Source organism: Sminthopsis crassicaudata, chromosome X (assembly GCF_048593235.1).
Source record: "Sminthopsis crassicaudata isolate SCR6 chromosome X, ASM4859323v1, whole genome shotgun sequence".
NCBI lineage: Eukaryota > Metazoa > Chordata > Mammalia > Dasyuromorphia > Dasyuridae > Sminthopsis > Sminthopsis crassicaudata.
In genome coordinates, this window is record NC_133623.1 from 26202935 (window position 1) to 26217325 (window position 14391).

A 14391-nucleotide genomic window follows, 5' to 3' on the forward strand; every position below is an offset into this window, starting at 1 on the left:
TTCAAGTCAGTGAGTAGAGCATATAACTAAGGTGAAGTATGTGAAGATGTGAGAAGGCTTAGTGCAAAATTTTGTGGTATTATGAACTAGTGAAAAAAGTGAATATAAGAAGGCATGCTTTTGAGAATGACCAGAGAATATCCAGAAGAAGAGGTTGTCAGTATGATTATGTCTTTGTCAGTTGTACAGTTGAAGGATATTAAATAGAAATTGCTATTTATGATGTTGTAACTTTAAAATTACAGGATGTCACTGTCTAAATATTTTTTTCATTTATTATTAAAAACGTCTTTTAAAAACTGTTTTGTCCCCCTCCTCCCTCACTCCCATGATAGGTCTCTGAATTAGCAACTGTGAAACGCCCTCAGGAGAGAAGCTACATGCTGCAAAGGTGGCAGGAAGATGGGGGTGTCATGATTATTGGCTATGAAATGTATCGAAATCTTGCTCAAGGAAGAAATGTCAAGAGTAGGAAACTAAAAGAAATATTTAACAAAGCTCTTGTTGACCCAGGTAAGCTGTTTTTATGCACGAGATCAAGACACGAATTTTAATTTAATTCTTCAATAAATAAATCTATTCTTTTTAATGTTCCACTCCCTGATCTCCTACTCTTCAGTTATGCTTCCCTCTAATCTGTACCTGCTGATGGTGTGGATCAGAGGCATAGTGGACTAGCTGACAGAGAATCAGTTCTCAGGTCCTTTCTCTGCCAATCTGTGCCTGTATAATGTTGATTAAGTCCCTTCTCTGCTCCGCTGCACCTGATTTTTCTCATCTGGAAAATGTATGTGGAAGACTAGTTCAGTGACCTCTCATCTCACTTGCACTTGTAAATTTGGGATCTGATGACCCTAGTATACCACTATCAGCTTGTGCTTTCTAAGGTAAACCTTCATTGGCCATATTTCTTTACCATATACTATTGTATAAGCCTTTAAGTTCTTTTTTCTTTCTTGTCTTTGTTGTTAGTTTTTGAACTTAGAAAGCCTCTTCTTAACCCATGACATCTTGGGTACTGAAATCCAAACACTCTTGAGTGCTCAGCTGAGTTACTACTGCCTTTTCTCTCTAGAACATTTCCTGATCTCCATATGAAAATTGCTCTGTAATTAAGTTATGCTGTGTGAATGTTATGGGATATTATTGTTCCGTAAGAAATGATCAGGATGATTTCAGGGAGGTCTGAACCTCTTTTTTTTTTTTTTTTTGTGTGTGTGTGTGTGTGTGTGTGTGTGTGAATGGATGCTAATTGAAGTGAGTAGAACCAAAAGATCATTAGTATATGACAATAGCAAGGTTATAGAATGATCAGTTTGGATGGCCATGGCTCTTTACAATAGCAAGGTGATTCAGACCAGTTCCAATGGTCTTGCCATGAAGAGGGCCAACTGCCCCCAGAGAGAGGACTCTGGGGACTATGTATCATAACACAGTATTTTCACTCTTTGTTGTGTTTGCTTGCATTTTTTTTCCCTCATTGTGGTCTGATTTTTCACATGCAACATAATTGTAGAAATAGGTATAGAAGAATTGCACATGTTTAATACATTAGAATACTTGCCATCTAGGGGACAGGATGGAGAGAAGGGAAGGAAAAAAATGTGGAACACAAGGATTTGTAAAAGTAAATGTAGAAAATTATATATGCATATGGTTTGAAAATTAAAATTTTTAACAAAGAAAGAATAAGAAAATTGCTCTGAATTCTAAAGTTCTTAGTTCCTGTTACTTTTATGAACCACATTCTCACATATATTATACCTTTTGTGTTCAAGACTTATCTTCCATACTGGAGTGTTATGACCTCCTTGAAGTTCAATAGCCATGTCTTATTTACATTACATTGCTTCCAGCAAACCTTTCTTTTTAATATAGTCATGATTTTAAGGGAAAATGTAATTTTTAATAGAATTTGCAAAACCAGTATCCTTGAGTTGTGTCTTGATTTGGGTTTTGAAAAAATATGGTACCAAGTGTACTTTTAAAGACTGTAATCAATCTGTGATAACAAATCATAATAATTATAAAAGGCTTTTATTATATTTTGTGCTCCAACAGTTTTCAAACTTTTTTTGATCTTAGAAACTCTTTTACACTCTTAAGAAATTATTGAAGATATTCCCCTCCCCAAAGTCTTCATTTATGTGGGTTTCATCTTTTAATATTCATTGTATTAGAAATTAAATGTGTTAAGTGTTACTATGAAGTTAATTTTTATTTTATAGTGCCCATGAAAGTGTCTCAAAGACCCCTGTTTGAGAACCACTACTTTCTGTCCTTTCCTTGATTATAATATGATCAAATATTGAGAAATTTCTGCAAAAGCCTGTTTGTTTCCAACCCTACTCTTGTATAAAATTATTGTGTGTGTGTGTGTGTGTGTGTGTATTTTTATATACAAACACACATATACTCTGTAGGCTATTCTCATAATATTTGTCTTATGGATGATATTAAAGTTCCGGTTTCTTGTTTTAGTATCTCTTCTTGGTGAGTAACCTTGAAGTCATCATTTTTCAATGCTTAAAAATTTTTCTTTTGTGTCTTGCTTTTCAGTGTCATTTGCTTTCCTTCATATGATACTCAAGGTGTGTTGGTGGGTAATATATCCAACGAGTTGAAGATTTTTTGCTTTTATCTTTTTCTTTTTAATTTTGATTTTGCACCCATTCCTTCTTCCATTTTCATCTTGAAATGGCACTGGCTATGATCTAGATCGTGTGATTGTTCCTATAAGTTTTTTTTGTTTTTTTTAATTCTCTTTTGGTTTTTGTTATTTTGGGGAATTATACCATTCATCATTATCCATTATGGAGCAGTTGGTTCTTCAATCTAGTGTTGCTTGCAGCTGTTACTTCCTTCCTCTTTGGTTGGAAAACCATTTGTTTGACTAGTTGTAGGCTTTTCTGGCTTCTTTGGATTCTGATGACAATTTTTTCTATGTAAATTGTTTTGAAAAGATGACAATAATTGATTTTTTTTTTCATACCCAGTTTTTCAGAGTCAAGCATTTGACTTAATAGATTAATTTGAGCTACTGTCATTTAAATTCTTATTCTGAATCTTCTCTTAACTTATGTATTGAATTGACATTTCCTCCTAATGTAGTGGGAGGTGTGAATAGGTGATTTTTGAAATGATTTGAACAATAGTTTCCTGTCAATGAATTTCACTTTTTTGTGATGTTTTATTCTTGTGATTTCCGGTGCCATCTGACACTCTTAAACAAATACTCAGGGTAACACAGGCATAAGTTTTCTGAGTTCCCAATAAACCTTTGACCTCTTTGATTTATTTCTTGATCATAGAGTCTTCTTTTTCAGTTTCTTCTCATGCCTCTTTTTGCTTTGAAATTTCTGCATGACATTATATGTTGAATTAATTTGCAGAACCATGGCAAGTTCTTTGTAGAATTTGTCTCATCCTCAACAGTGTAGTATTGCATTCTTAAATATTCAGATGGATTTTCCCTTCAACAGCCGTCTTCTTGTCTTTTTGCTTCTTGCAATGCAAGATCAATAGGTGTCCCAAGAAATTTTTGGTCGTGTGATTGAAACAGCTTTGGCAACTTCTTTATTCTTCTCTGAACAGAGAATCTGAGTTCTTCCATTGTTTTGCTATTCTTTCACATTTTCCCTTTTCTTAAAATATCATTATTAATGCATTTTCATTCTTCTGTAGTATATCCATTTGTTGACTGTGAAACAAATATCTTACATTTAGGGTACCCAACAGCTAAATTAGTAGTTATGATTTGTTTAACAACTATGTAATTTTTATCACCTTGTTTTTTTCATTTCTTCAATTTTACTTAAATTACTATAGAAGCAAAAGAAGGGTACTAGGCGACCAAGAGCCATCTTGTGCTTTTGTTTTATGAATTGACATCACCAAAGAATCCTGAACTTAGTGCACAGTTTATTGTTGTGTGCTCCTTATTTTCTTTGTTCTTGAGTAGATTTTGCCTCAAGAATCAAATGCTCTTCCGGAGCCCCTTGTTTAATATGTTTTGCCCCCATTTCTTTGACTTTGTGTTTCCTAATCATGGAAAACTTCCAAACATATTGGTGGCAATTTTTTTTCTAATTTCAATTTGATAGTTCAGTTCAAAATACATTTTATGTATTCATAATAGTCATAATTCTAGTATCTTTAAATACAAATACAAACCCAAAACCGTACTGATTTTCCAAGCTCTTCCATTACTGTGCAGATACTCAGTCTACATAGAAAGGATTGAGACAAGGAGGAGGGTAGGTTTAAGTGGCACTTGACTGATGAGAATGGAAGCTGGATTGACATTGATAGAGGTAAGGTTGAAGGGTGTTCTAGGCATGGGGAATAGCTTATTAATACAATCAGAATTGATAGTATTTCAATAAGCATTTGGCTGAAAAGGAGGATAAAAGGCCTACAGGTGATATAAAAAGAAAAGATATGCAAAAATTTATTTTCACATCTGTGTATGTGCATAGAGACAGGCATATGGATAACTATATACATATATCTGAGTGTCTGTATTTATGTACATTTAAGAAAATGCCTAAAGGCAGAAGATGTCATTAAGTTTAGGGAATAGCAAGTAGGTCAAGTTTGACTAGAATGTAGAGTGTATTAAAGAGACTGTTACAAAAGAAATCTGGACAGGAACATTGGAAGTGGGTGGATAGCTTTAAATGCTAGACAAACATTTGTGTTATATCCAAAAGCCAATAGACATTCATCGAAAATTTTTAATAAGGAAGTGATGAAGTCAAACTTGTATCTTGCGAATGTTAATTTGGTAGCTTTAAAGAGTGTGCACTAGAAAGAAAGGAAACTAGAAGGAAAGAGGCTGGTCAAATACTCCAGACAAGAGGGAGTGAAGACTTGAATCAGGATGGTGAGAGTGTGAGTGGAGAGAAATATTCTGTCAGAATGGATTTGGAAAATGTGGAACAGGGAAGAATTAAGGCTGGCTATGTGTTTGCCAGCCTGGTTTTCTGAAGGGAAGTAGTGCTCTAGATTGCATTAGCAAAGGTTAAAAACATGAACTGCTTTTGCAGAAAGAATAGTGGCTCCTCTTATTAGGGTTGAGTTTGATCTAAGTATAACACATCAAATCTGGAGCTAAGAAGAAAGTTGAGGGATATTTATATATTTGGGAACGGTGGGTAGGGGGTAGATGGAGTGCTGCCTTTGAAGTTAGGAAGACTAATTTTCCTCAATTGAAATCTGACTTCAGATACATAGGAGATGTGTAATCCTGCCCAGCTTACTTAATTTTGTTTCCCTTAGTTCCCTTAAATGTAAAATGAGCTTAAAAAAGGAAATAGCAAGCTGCTCCAATCCCTTGATTATGAAACCCCAGATGGAGTCACAAAGAATTGGAAATGACTGAACAAATCATCTGTATTAAACCAATGGGAACTTTTAAGATTTCCAAGATAATAAGTTTAAAGAGTCGAAATAGTTGGATGTACCCTCACTAGGGGATAATCCAGCAAAGGATTCTAAGATAGCACTCAACTTGGTAGTCAAGAGTCACATCACAAAAAGATGAGAAAAAGAAAAATATCTAAAATAAGAGGAGATTCACACATTTTTGAAATGTTATCTGTCCTCGTTTTATAAGAAGTAACTCAAGAGTAGTTTTAAATTTAGTAGAAGGGAACAATTAAATTAAGAAGTTTGCACTTCAGATTCTCGTATCTTGTGGTTTGTCCAAATTATCATGTTTTTCATTTATATGTATGTCTGTGGGAAACTAATACCTATTTTCATACTTTAGTTCATCCAAGATTTAGATTATGTTGATTTTAATTTTTTTTTCTTAAAGCTTTTTATTTTAAAAACATATGCATGGGTAATTTTTCAACAATGACCCTTGCAAAACTTTCTATTCCAAATTTTTCCCTCCTTCCCCCCTATCCCCTCCTTTAGATGGCAGGTAGTCCAATATATATTAAATATTAAAATATATGTTAAATCCAATTTATGTATACGTATTTATAAAATTATCTTTCTGCACAAGAAAAATTGGATCTAGAAAGAAAAAAAAACCTGAGAAGGAAAACAAAATGCAAGCCAAATATCAGCAGAAAGTGGGAAAATGCTGTGATGTGGTCCACACTCAGTTCCCCACAGTCTCTCTCTGGGTGTATCTATTACAGGCTTTCTTCATCACTGAACAGTTGGAACTGGTTTAAATTATCTCATTGTTGAAGAGAACCATGTCCATCAGAATTGATCTTTGTATAGTCTTGTTGTTGCTGGTTCTCCTCATTTCACTTAGCATCAGTCTATGTAAATCTCTCCAGGTCTCTCTGAAATCACCCTGCTGGTCATTTCATATAGAACAACAATATTCTGTTGCCTTCAATATCATAACTTATTCAGCTATTCCCCAATTGATGGGCATCCATTCAGTTTCCAATTAGTTGCCACTACAAAGAGAGCTGCCACAAACATTTTTGCTCATGTGAGTCCCTTTCCCTTCTTTAAGATCTCTTTGGAATACAGTCCCAGTAGAAACACTGCTGGATTAAAGGGGATGTACAGTTTGATAACTTTTTGAGCACAGTTCCATATTGCTCTCCAATTTGATTTACACTGTGATCAAAGTCTCTTATATTCAGGTGATTCTTAATCCTATGAGAGTTTGGAAACTGCCCCATCATCTTCTAGACATCCCTCTCTATTGAGAAACCTAGCTGGGTTGATCCTCATATGACACATATAAAGTTTATACAAAAATCATCTCAGGAATATATTAGCTATAATGCTCTTCTGGGAAATGTTGAAACCATTCAGATTTTGTTATGGGTATAGATTAATTTCAGTAATATATAATACATAAAGGAAAATAAAATGTTCATGTGTATATAGGAATACATTGACACATATGTGTGTATCCCCTTGAAATAAACATCTTCAATTTTCAAACTTTTGCCTTTTAAAGTAGACCATGTAATATATTATAAAAATGCTTCATTTGGAGCTGGAGACCCCGAGGTCAGATTCTGTCATTTGTTATTCATGTGACCTTGAACAAGTTATTTGGTATATTTCTTCTTTCCTCAATTGGGAGGATGGGATTGCTCTTAAGTCTTCTCTTTGGGTCATAGGAATGTTCTAAGAAGTCAGACCTATGTGATATCTTACTTTCCACCCATAGGTGGCAACATAAGTCATCTAACAGTTGCTTTTTAAATGTAATTACAGTTTCCTGTGAAACTGATAAACTTAAGTTGAACAATAGATCTTATTTGTATCATTCTCATTATTTTGATTACACATTTCTTATAAATGTGAGGAAAATTGTTTGATTTTTTTTAAAAAGTAAAGGAGTATTTTCTTTTTATATTCATCTTTATTTTATAACTTCATTAGAAAACTGAATGATGATTTGATTATTTACTATAGAAAATGGAAAGCAGGACATTGGATGAAGTTGATTTTTTTTTTTTTCCAGCAGCTTTTATTTGAATGTTCAGGTGACTTTTTCCAGCCTTTAGAATAAGTAGAAAATTGACACATCTAAATTTATAGGTCAGGGGGCAGCTAGGTGGCGCAGTGGATAGAGCACCAGCCTTGAAGTCAGGAGGTCCCAGAGTTCAAATCTGGTCTCAGACACTTAACACTTCCTAGCTGTGTGACCCTGGGCAAGTCACTTAACCTCAGCCTCAGTAAGAAAGGGAAAAAAAAAATAAATAAATTTATAGGTCATCAGATACTTTGTATGTTAGGAAACAACAACAAAAGACCTGCTAACATGTAATTATACTTAGAAAAATAAATACACATTAATAAAAGAACACAGTTACATAAGTATTACGGCCTTGACTATCACTGTCAGCCAGAAAGGATTTATTAAACCCTTACTTATTCCAATTTAATAAGGTTTTCTTTATAAAATCCATAAGCAAATTTCTTGATTGGTTTCCTTCTAGCCCTGAGAATCATTGGTATTCAACAAAGAATATTGGGTTCGCCAAAGTAAATGGAGCATTGTGCTTGAAGTCAGTAGGACTTATTTTGAAACGCTACCTCAGACACCTTTATGACTCTTTTTGGTTTGTTTGTTTTTCCCCCTGAGGCTGGGGTTAAGTGCCTTGCCCAGGGTTACACAGCTAGGAAGTGTTAAGTGTCTGAGACCAGATTTGAACTCTGGGACCTCCTGACTTCAAGGCTGGTGCTCTATCCACTGTGCCACCTAAGTGCCTCTTTTATGACTCTGGACAAATCACTTAACCCCAATTACCTCCCTTCTTTCCAAAAAAAAAAAAAAAAAGAAGAAGAGGAGGAGGAAGGTATTAACGAATGACAGGGCTTTATATAATGGTCAGGAAGGAAACTTTGTGGTCTAGTCTTGCCTCTGATCATTTTACTAGCTGTTTAACTCAAGGGAGTTTCTTTAAATATAAAAATTTATGTTTACAAATTGAATGTAAAATTTAAAATCCTAGCTTGCTTTTAAACACTAGTGTCTGCTTATATTCCTTAGCTTTTTTACTTATCTTTAATGATATAATTTGTTATTACAAATATTTCTGTATTATTCCATTGAACATATATCCATATTTCTCTATCCCATAGGTCATCATTGAAATGAAATGTGATATTAATATAGTTAACTTATTAAATAAATCCCAGCATTGTGAAAGGACTTTTTTAAAAATTGGTTTACATTTTTGTGGCATCATAATGTTTATGTCTTGTTCATCAGTTAAATGATAGTTATCAACACATTTTCTATTAGGTCCAGACTTTGTTGTTTGTGATGAAGGCCACATTTTGAAAAATGAAGCCTCTGCTGTTTCAAAAGCCATGAATTCTATTCGTTCAAGAAGGAGAATTATTTTAACCGGAACACCATTACAGAATAACCTAATAGAGTGTAAGTAAATCTTGTTTCTATACCTAGGTTACTTTGAACATGATCATGCCCTAGACACATTTTCATTTCTGTTGTCTGTAAGATTTCTTGTTAGCTATGATTCTTCCTTTCTTTTTCTTTCCTACTTAGATTTGACCATGACTTTTTCATAGGTCTATCTCATTTTTATTTGAAACAAAACTCCTATTCAAGCAAACAGTTGTAAATTTACAAATGTTAGGAATTATGTCTTTTAAAAAAGAAATGTGGAAATTAATAAAGTTGGTAAAAAATTTTTTGTTGTTGTTAAGCTTGAACTCTTGTAGTGACTACTTAAACCTACTTTAATCACCCTGCACTAATATTTCTCAGTTATTAGTCTGCATGCATATATCCTTGAATTACAGCTTAAATCCATATATAATTTAGTATCATCATATGGGTTTAGAAGGGTAAATCATCTTAGCTCCTATTAATGTGGCGCTCTCTCTACATTTATCTGTGTCCATAGAGAACAGTAGAGAAACAGCTGGTCCTCCACAAATTGTACAATTAAACCTTAAAAAAAAAAAAGAGGCTGTCCCACCTGTGCATAGGGACTGGATTGGAGCAAAGAAGCTTCACATCATATATGAATTTGGACCTGATAAGGTCAAGGTTGAGAAAATAGGTGGTGATTTAATTTGGGTGCTGGGGTGTAATAAGAGAAACTACTATCCCATATTTTACATGGTGAATTTAATTGCAGTGAAGAGGAAACAAATCATCCTGCAGGAGGAGAATAGGAGAATAATGATGTATTATTGAGCCATAGACCCTCTGTTGATACAGTCTTTTTTCTATTTTTTTTCCCTTAGGAATAATTAATTGCTGATTTAATTTCTCTTTTATTTGTGTCATTTTAATTTGGTGTTTTGTTCTAATATTGGTTGTTGTTTAAATTTTTATCTTTTTTCATTTTTTACATTTTGTTTTCCCATTTTTCAGTCATTTAACATTAATATTTACAGTATTTTATTATCAGATTTCATTTATTTTATTCTAGGTTCGTGCTTTTAAACAAGTTGTCCTACTGTTGATGGAAATCTTGGTTGTAATTATAAATTCCTTTCATCACACCCCTCATCTGAGTTCTGTAAAGAGTAATGATTTTGGGTGAAATGTCCTGGTTAACAAACTTGGTATTACTGTACCTTGTAGCTACTGTTTATAGTGGTTATTTTTTTCACAAGATCGTTCAAGTTGCCTATGCTATATGAAATTTGTTGCAAATGTTTTTTTCTCATTTTACTTGGTTTTCTTTTTTTGCAGAATAGCCCTAAAATCACCTTATTATGGTGTCATCATTTAAAATGTGTGCCTTATTAGATAATTATTTCTGAAGACTTTTAACCTTTTGAAAAGTACAGATTTTGTTAATAAATAAATCTTACCATTTTTCTCTTAGATCATTGCATGGTTAACTTTATCAAGGAGAATTTGCTTGGGTCCATTAAAGAATTCAGGAATCGATTTATAAATCCAATCCAGAATGGTCAGTGCGCAGATTCTACCATGGTTGATGTCAGAGTGATGAAAAAACGGGCCCACATTCTCTATGAAATGTTAGCTGGATGTGTGCAGGTACAAATTTGTTTCATTTAAGTATTGTTATTTTGAAATAAAATAACTGAGAAATGTGGAAGAAGTCAGTATAATTTGAAATAATGGCTTAACCTGGTACCTTTCTTTCTTGTCGTATATAATTTACATTAGTTTTACTTCATCTTTTCTAACTATCATGGTAGTTGAATTCAGAGATTTTTTTTTAAAGTTTCTTTTGTATTACTAGTTTGAGAGAGTGAGTTGGGAATATCAGGGTTGCCCAGTTCTGACTTAAGGATTTATTGGTGTGGGGAATTTTGGTGTTGAACCTAAGTATTCTATATAGATTAGTAATTCAACTCTCATTTAGAGTCTTTGAAGGTTTTTTGGTGGCACTGTACAGTGAAGTGAATGACTTAGAATCACTCTACCAATACCTTAAAAGAGGGCTTAAATTTTAACCTTCCTGAATCTAAGACTATCATTCTGTGAACAATGTCAAATTGTCTCACTTTTGGCCTTATGACTTAAAATTATTTGTTAATGGTAATTTTCTTAAATCTGTATTTAAAAAAAAAAATCTGGTTTTCCATACTTAGGTGTTCTATTCAGGCATATTTATGGCATTTTAAAAATAGTATTAGAATTTTTTTTCCTTTAGGAATTAAAAATTCATTAACAACTATTCTATGAAACATTTAATTAGTAGGCAAGCATTTATTAAGCTCTTACTTTGTTCTAAGCACTACAAATATAAAGAAAGGAAAAAAGTAGTCTGCCCCTCAAGGAGCTCATATTTTAAAGGGGAAAACAACAGTTATAAGTTATATATACAAAGTAGATGAAAGATAATATATAGAAGGAATGCAAACTTCTAGCAACTGGGAGTCACACCCCTGAGGGTGATGGAGTCTGAGCTCATTTAAGATTTGGAGGTGAATAAGGAGTGTGTTAATTTTCATTTTGCCTGCTTATATGAGGAATTCTGATAATGTAAATAGATGACTGGTCTGGTCTAAAGACAGCCTTCTGACACAGGCTGCTGCACTGACTCTGCAAATCACCTCCTAAGCATTCTCAGAATCTAAGGTGTAGAATTTCATTGGTGGATGGAATTTCTTTATTAGAACGTCTCTATGCACCTGAAACTATGTAGACTGAGGGGGAAAGAGAATGATTTTATAAGCTATAATTTCAGTCATATCTTCTTAAGCTTTTGTGAAAGCAGTACTTGGGAAAAATGAATAAATTTATAGTAGAGAGGAATAGAAAAGAGATTACAGCTTTGTTATATTTGGGAAATTATCTGCCCTACTGTTGTTAATCCTTTGATTCTATAAAATCTCTCTAATTTGGAATTATTATTGCAAAGACTTATCTGTTTTAGATTTGTTTTAAGATTTTACAAATATATATATTCATCTGCCCCCTCCCCCAAGTATTCATAATACAGTCCTGGAGAACATCTTGTTAATTGGACCCAGTCATCTTAAATGAAAAGAATTCAGTAGTTATTAAGCTATATGTGCAAGGCATTTTTGGGGGAGAGGAGAAGGAAGAGACACAGAGAGAAATGAAATACTCCCTGCCCTTAGGAGTTTATATTATACTTGGAAAATAATGAATTGTTTTCCATCCATTTGACTGCTTTATTCTTGCAGGAGACCACTGTGAACTGTGCTAATACTACATCAAACCATTATCTAGTTACCTCACTTGTGAGTAAGGGTTAAAATTGTTCATGCATTGGCAGTAAGCAAAAACCTGATAGACTTGTGTAGAATATTGTACAATCTAGTTATTCCTTTGCTGTTTTTTTCCAGGACTCACTTGTGAATAAGACTCCCATAATACAGGTATTTCATTTAAAGCAGAAAAGGACGTCGTTAAACTGTGGACTATGCATCATTGTAAAAAAGATGCCAAAAGATTTTTTTTTTTCTTTTCCTTTTTGTTCTGTTCCTTTTCTTTCTTTCTCTCTCTCTTTCTTGCAATTGGGGTTAAGTGACTTTCCAAGGGACACACAGCTAGGAAGGGTTTATTGTCTGAGTTAGATTTGCTGGTATTCCATCCAATGCGCCATTTAGCTACTCCTACCAAAGCTTTTCAAAGCTATGGTAGATATAACTGACCAAAGAGTTTTCCTAAATTTTTGACAGGTTTATGTGCAGACTTTTTGTTTGTGAGTTTCAGCTCACCACTACTAGTGATTTACTTTCATTGATTCATGTCTTTATTGACTTTTTCTTATACCAGAGAAAAGATTATACAGCCCTAACAAAGTTCCTGCCACCAAAGCATGAATATGTTTTAGCTGTAAGAATGACGCCAATTCAGTGCAAACTTTATCAGTACTACCTAGATCACTTAACAGGTAAGTGAAAATTAACAAAAGTCAAGATATTGTTATCATGAGTTGATCATAACATAATCTTGTTGTTGCTGTATATAATGTTCTCTTTGTTCTACTCACTTCACTCAGCATCAGGTTATGTAATCAGTTCTCTGAAATCATCCTGCTGATCGTTTCTTATCAAACAATATCGTTGCGTAACATTCATATACCATAACTTAATATGCCATTCCCTAACTGATGGGCGTCCCCTCAGTTTCCAGTCCCTTGCCATTGCAAAAAGGGCTGCCGCAAACATTTTTGCACATATGGGTCCTTTTCCCTTTTTTATGTTCTCTGTGGGAAACAGACTTTGTAAAAATACTGCTGGATCAAAGGATATGTGTACACTTTGATAGCCCTTTGGGCATAGTTCCAAATTGCCTTCCAGAAATATTGGAACAAATCACAATTCTATCAACAGTATATTAATTAGACTCCTTATTTGTAAGGTTCTGAAATCTTTATCTTCTCCATATCCATTATTTTGAATGAAATATGGAGTCATAGCAATACCCGTGGATTTCTAATAATTTTCATTAGAGTGGAATAAAACCAATAACTTTGATGTTTCTCTTTAAGAAAAAAAGTCTATTTTGGACAAAATATGTTGTACCTTGAAGAAGGAGAAATACTTTTGTTTACTTTCCATAGAATACCCCAACCAATATAGTTAATCTTCGAAAAGCATCCTTTATTGTACAGAGCCAAATATGTTTTGCTACACTGGAGAATTCACTGTGTTGATATTGAGTAATAGTAGCTTCTCTTTGATTCCAAACATTCTCATTCTACCTAATTCTGTTATCTTGTCTATATACTCTCTTACCATCACCTTACTCATCTTTTAGCACTACTCTCTTAACTATTTTCTTTTTAGTCATTGCCGGTATAAACATCGTTCTCTGTGCCAAGAAAAATTGAAGAAATCTATAATTGAATGAATATATTGTGTTGCTTTTCAGTTATTATCCCATCCTCCCTAAGCAGTAGTTCTAGCCTTCCTTTGATCTTCCTCTTTTTCTCAGGATAGCTAACAATACCCCACCCTTTTTCTTGCCTTTACTCACTTTTCCTTCCCCACCTCATTATGAGCTTTAGCACTCTGAACACTATATTTACAGGACCATTCAAGGCTCTTCTATTCATCCTCTTATACTTACCTTTGCTTTCATCTTACGTTCATATCTTTTAAAAAATAATTGTTGGTCGATTAATTCACTGTGCATCCATATTTGTTTCCATTTTTGTGTGTGCATGTTTCCAGCTCACAGTACAATGCTTTGCACCTAGTAGAGATGTAATGTTTAGAGAATTGAATCCTGTATTATTTTAGAGCAATATTGATGATATAAGATTGGAATTATAAATAAGGAACTATTTGAAATGACTGTTTAGTTTTACTATGTAATTTCTTATGCTGTATAATTAGTGTGACTTTTATTAAAAAAAAAATATGATGTCCTATTGCTAATTTGATCAAATCTAAATATCTGAATAGTAGCCATGTATAAATAAGGTGAATGGGCTTGTGTTATCTGAAATTCTTTTTTCT

At 33.5% G+C, this 14391-nt stretch overlaps 1 protein-coding gene across 26 annotated transcripts in view; it reads left to right on the forward strand.

The window, feature by feature from the left end:
• ATRX (ATRX chromatin remodeler) overlaps positions 1–14391 on the forward strand; it is a 164757-nt gene that overhangs the window by 98523 nt on the left and 51843 nt on the right. For all 26 annotated transcript variants that reach the window (XR_012483909.1, XM_074277166.1, XM_074277186.1 and 23 more), the window contains 4 exons: positions 336–513; positions 8744–8881; positions 10308–10483; positions 12701–12818. Coding sequence is in view for 25 of the 26 variants with exons in the window: in XM_074277166.1 (XP_074133267.1) it covers positions 336–513; positions 8744–8881; positions 10308–10483; positions 12701–12818 (610 nt within the window). In the remaining variant the exon portion in view is untranslated. The remainder of the gene's footprint in view (positions 1–335; positions 514–8743; positions 8882–10307; positions 10484–12700; positions 12819–14391) is intronic.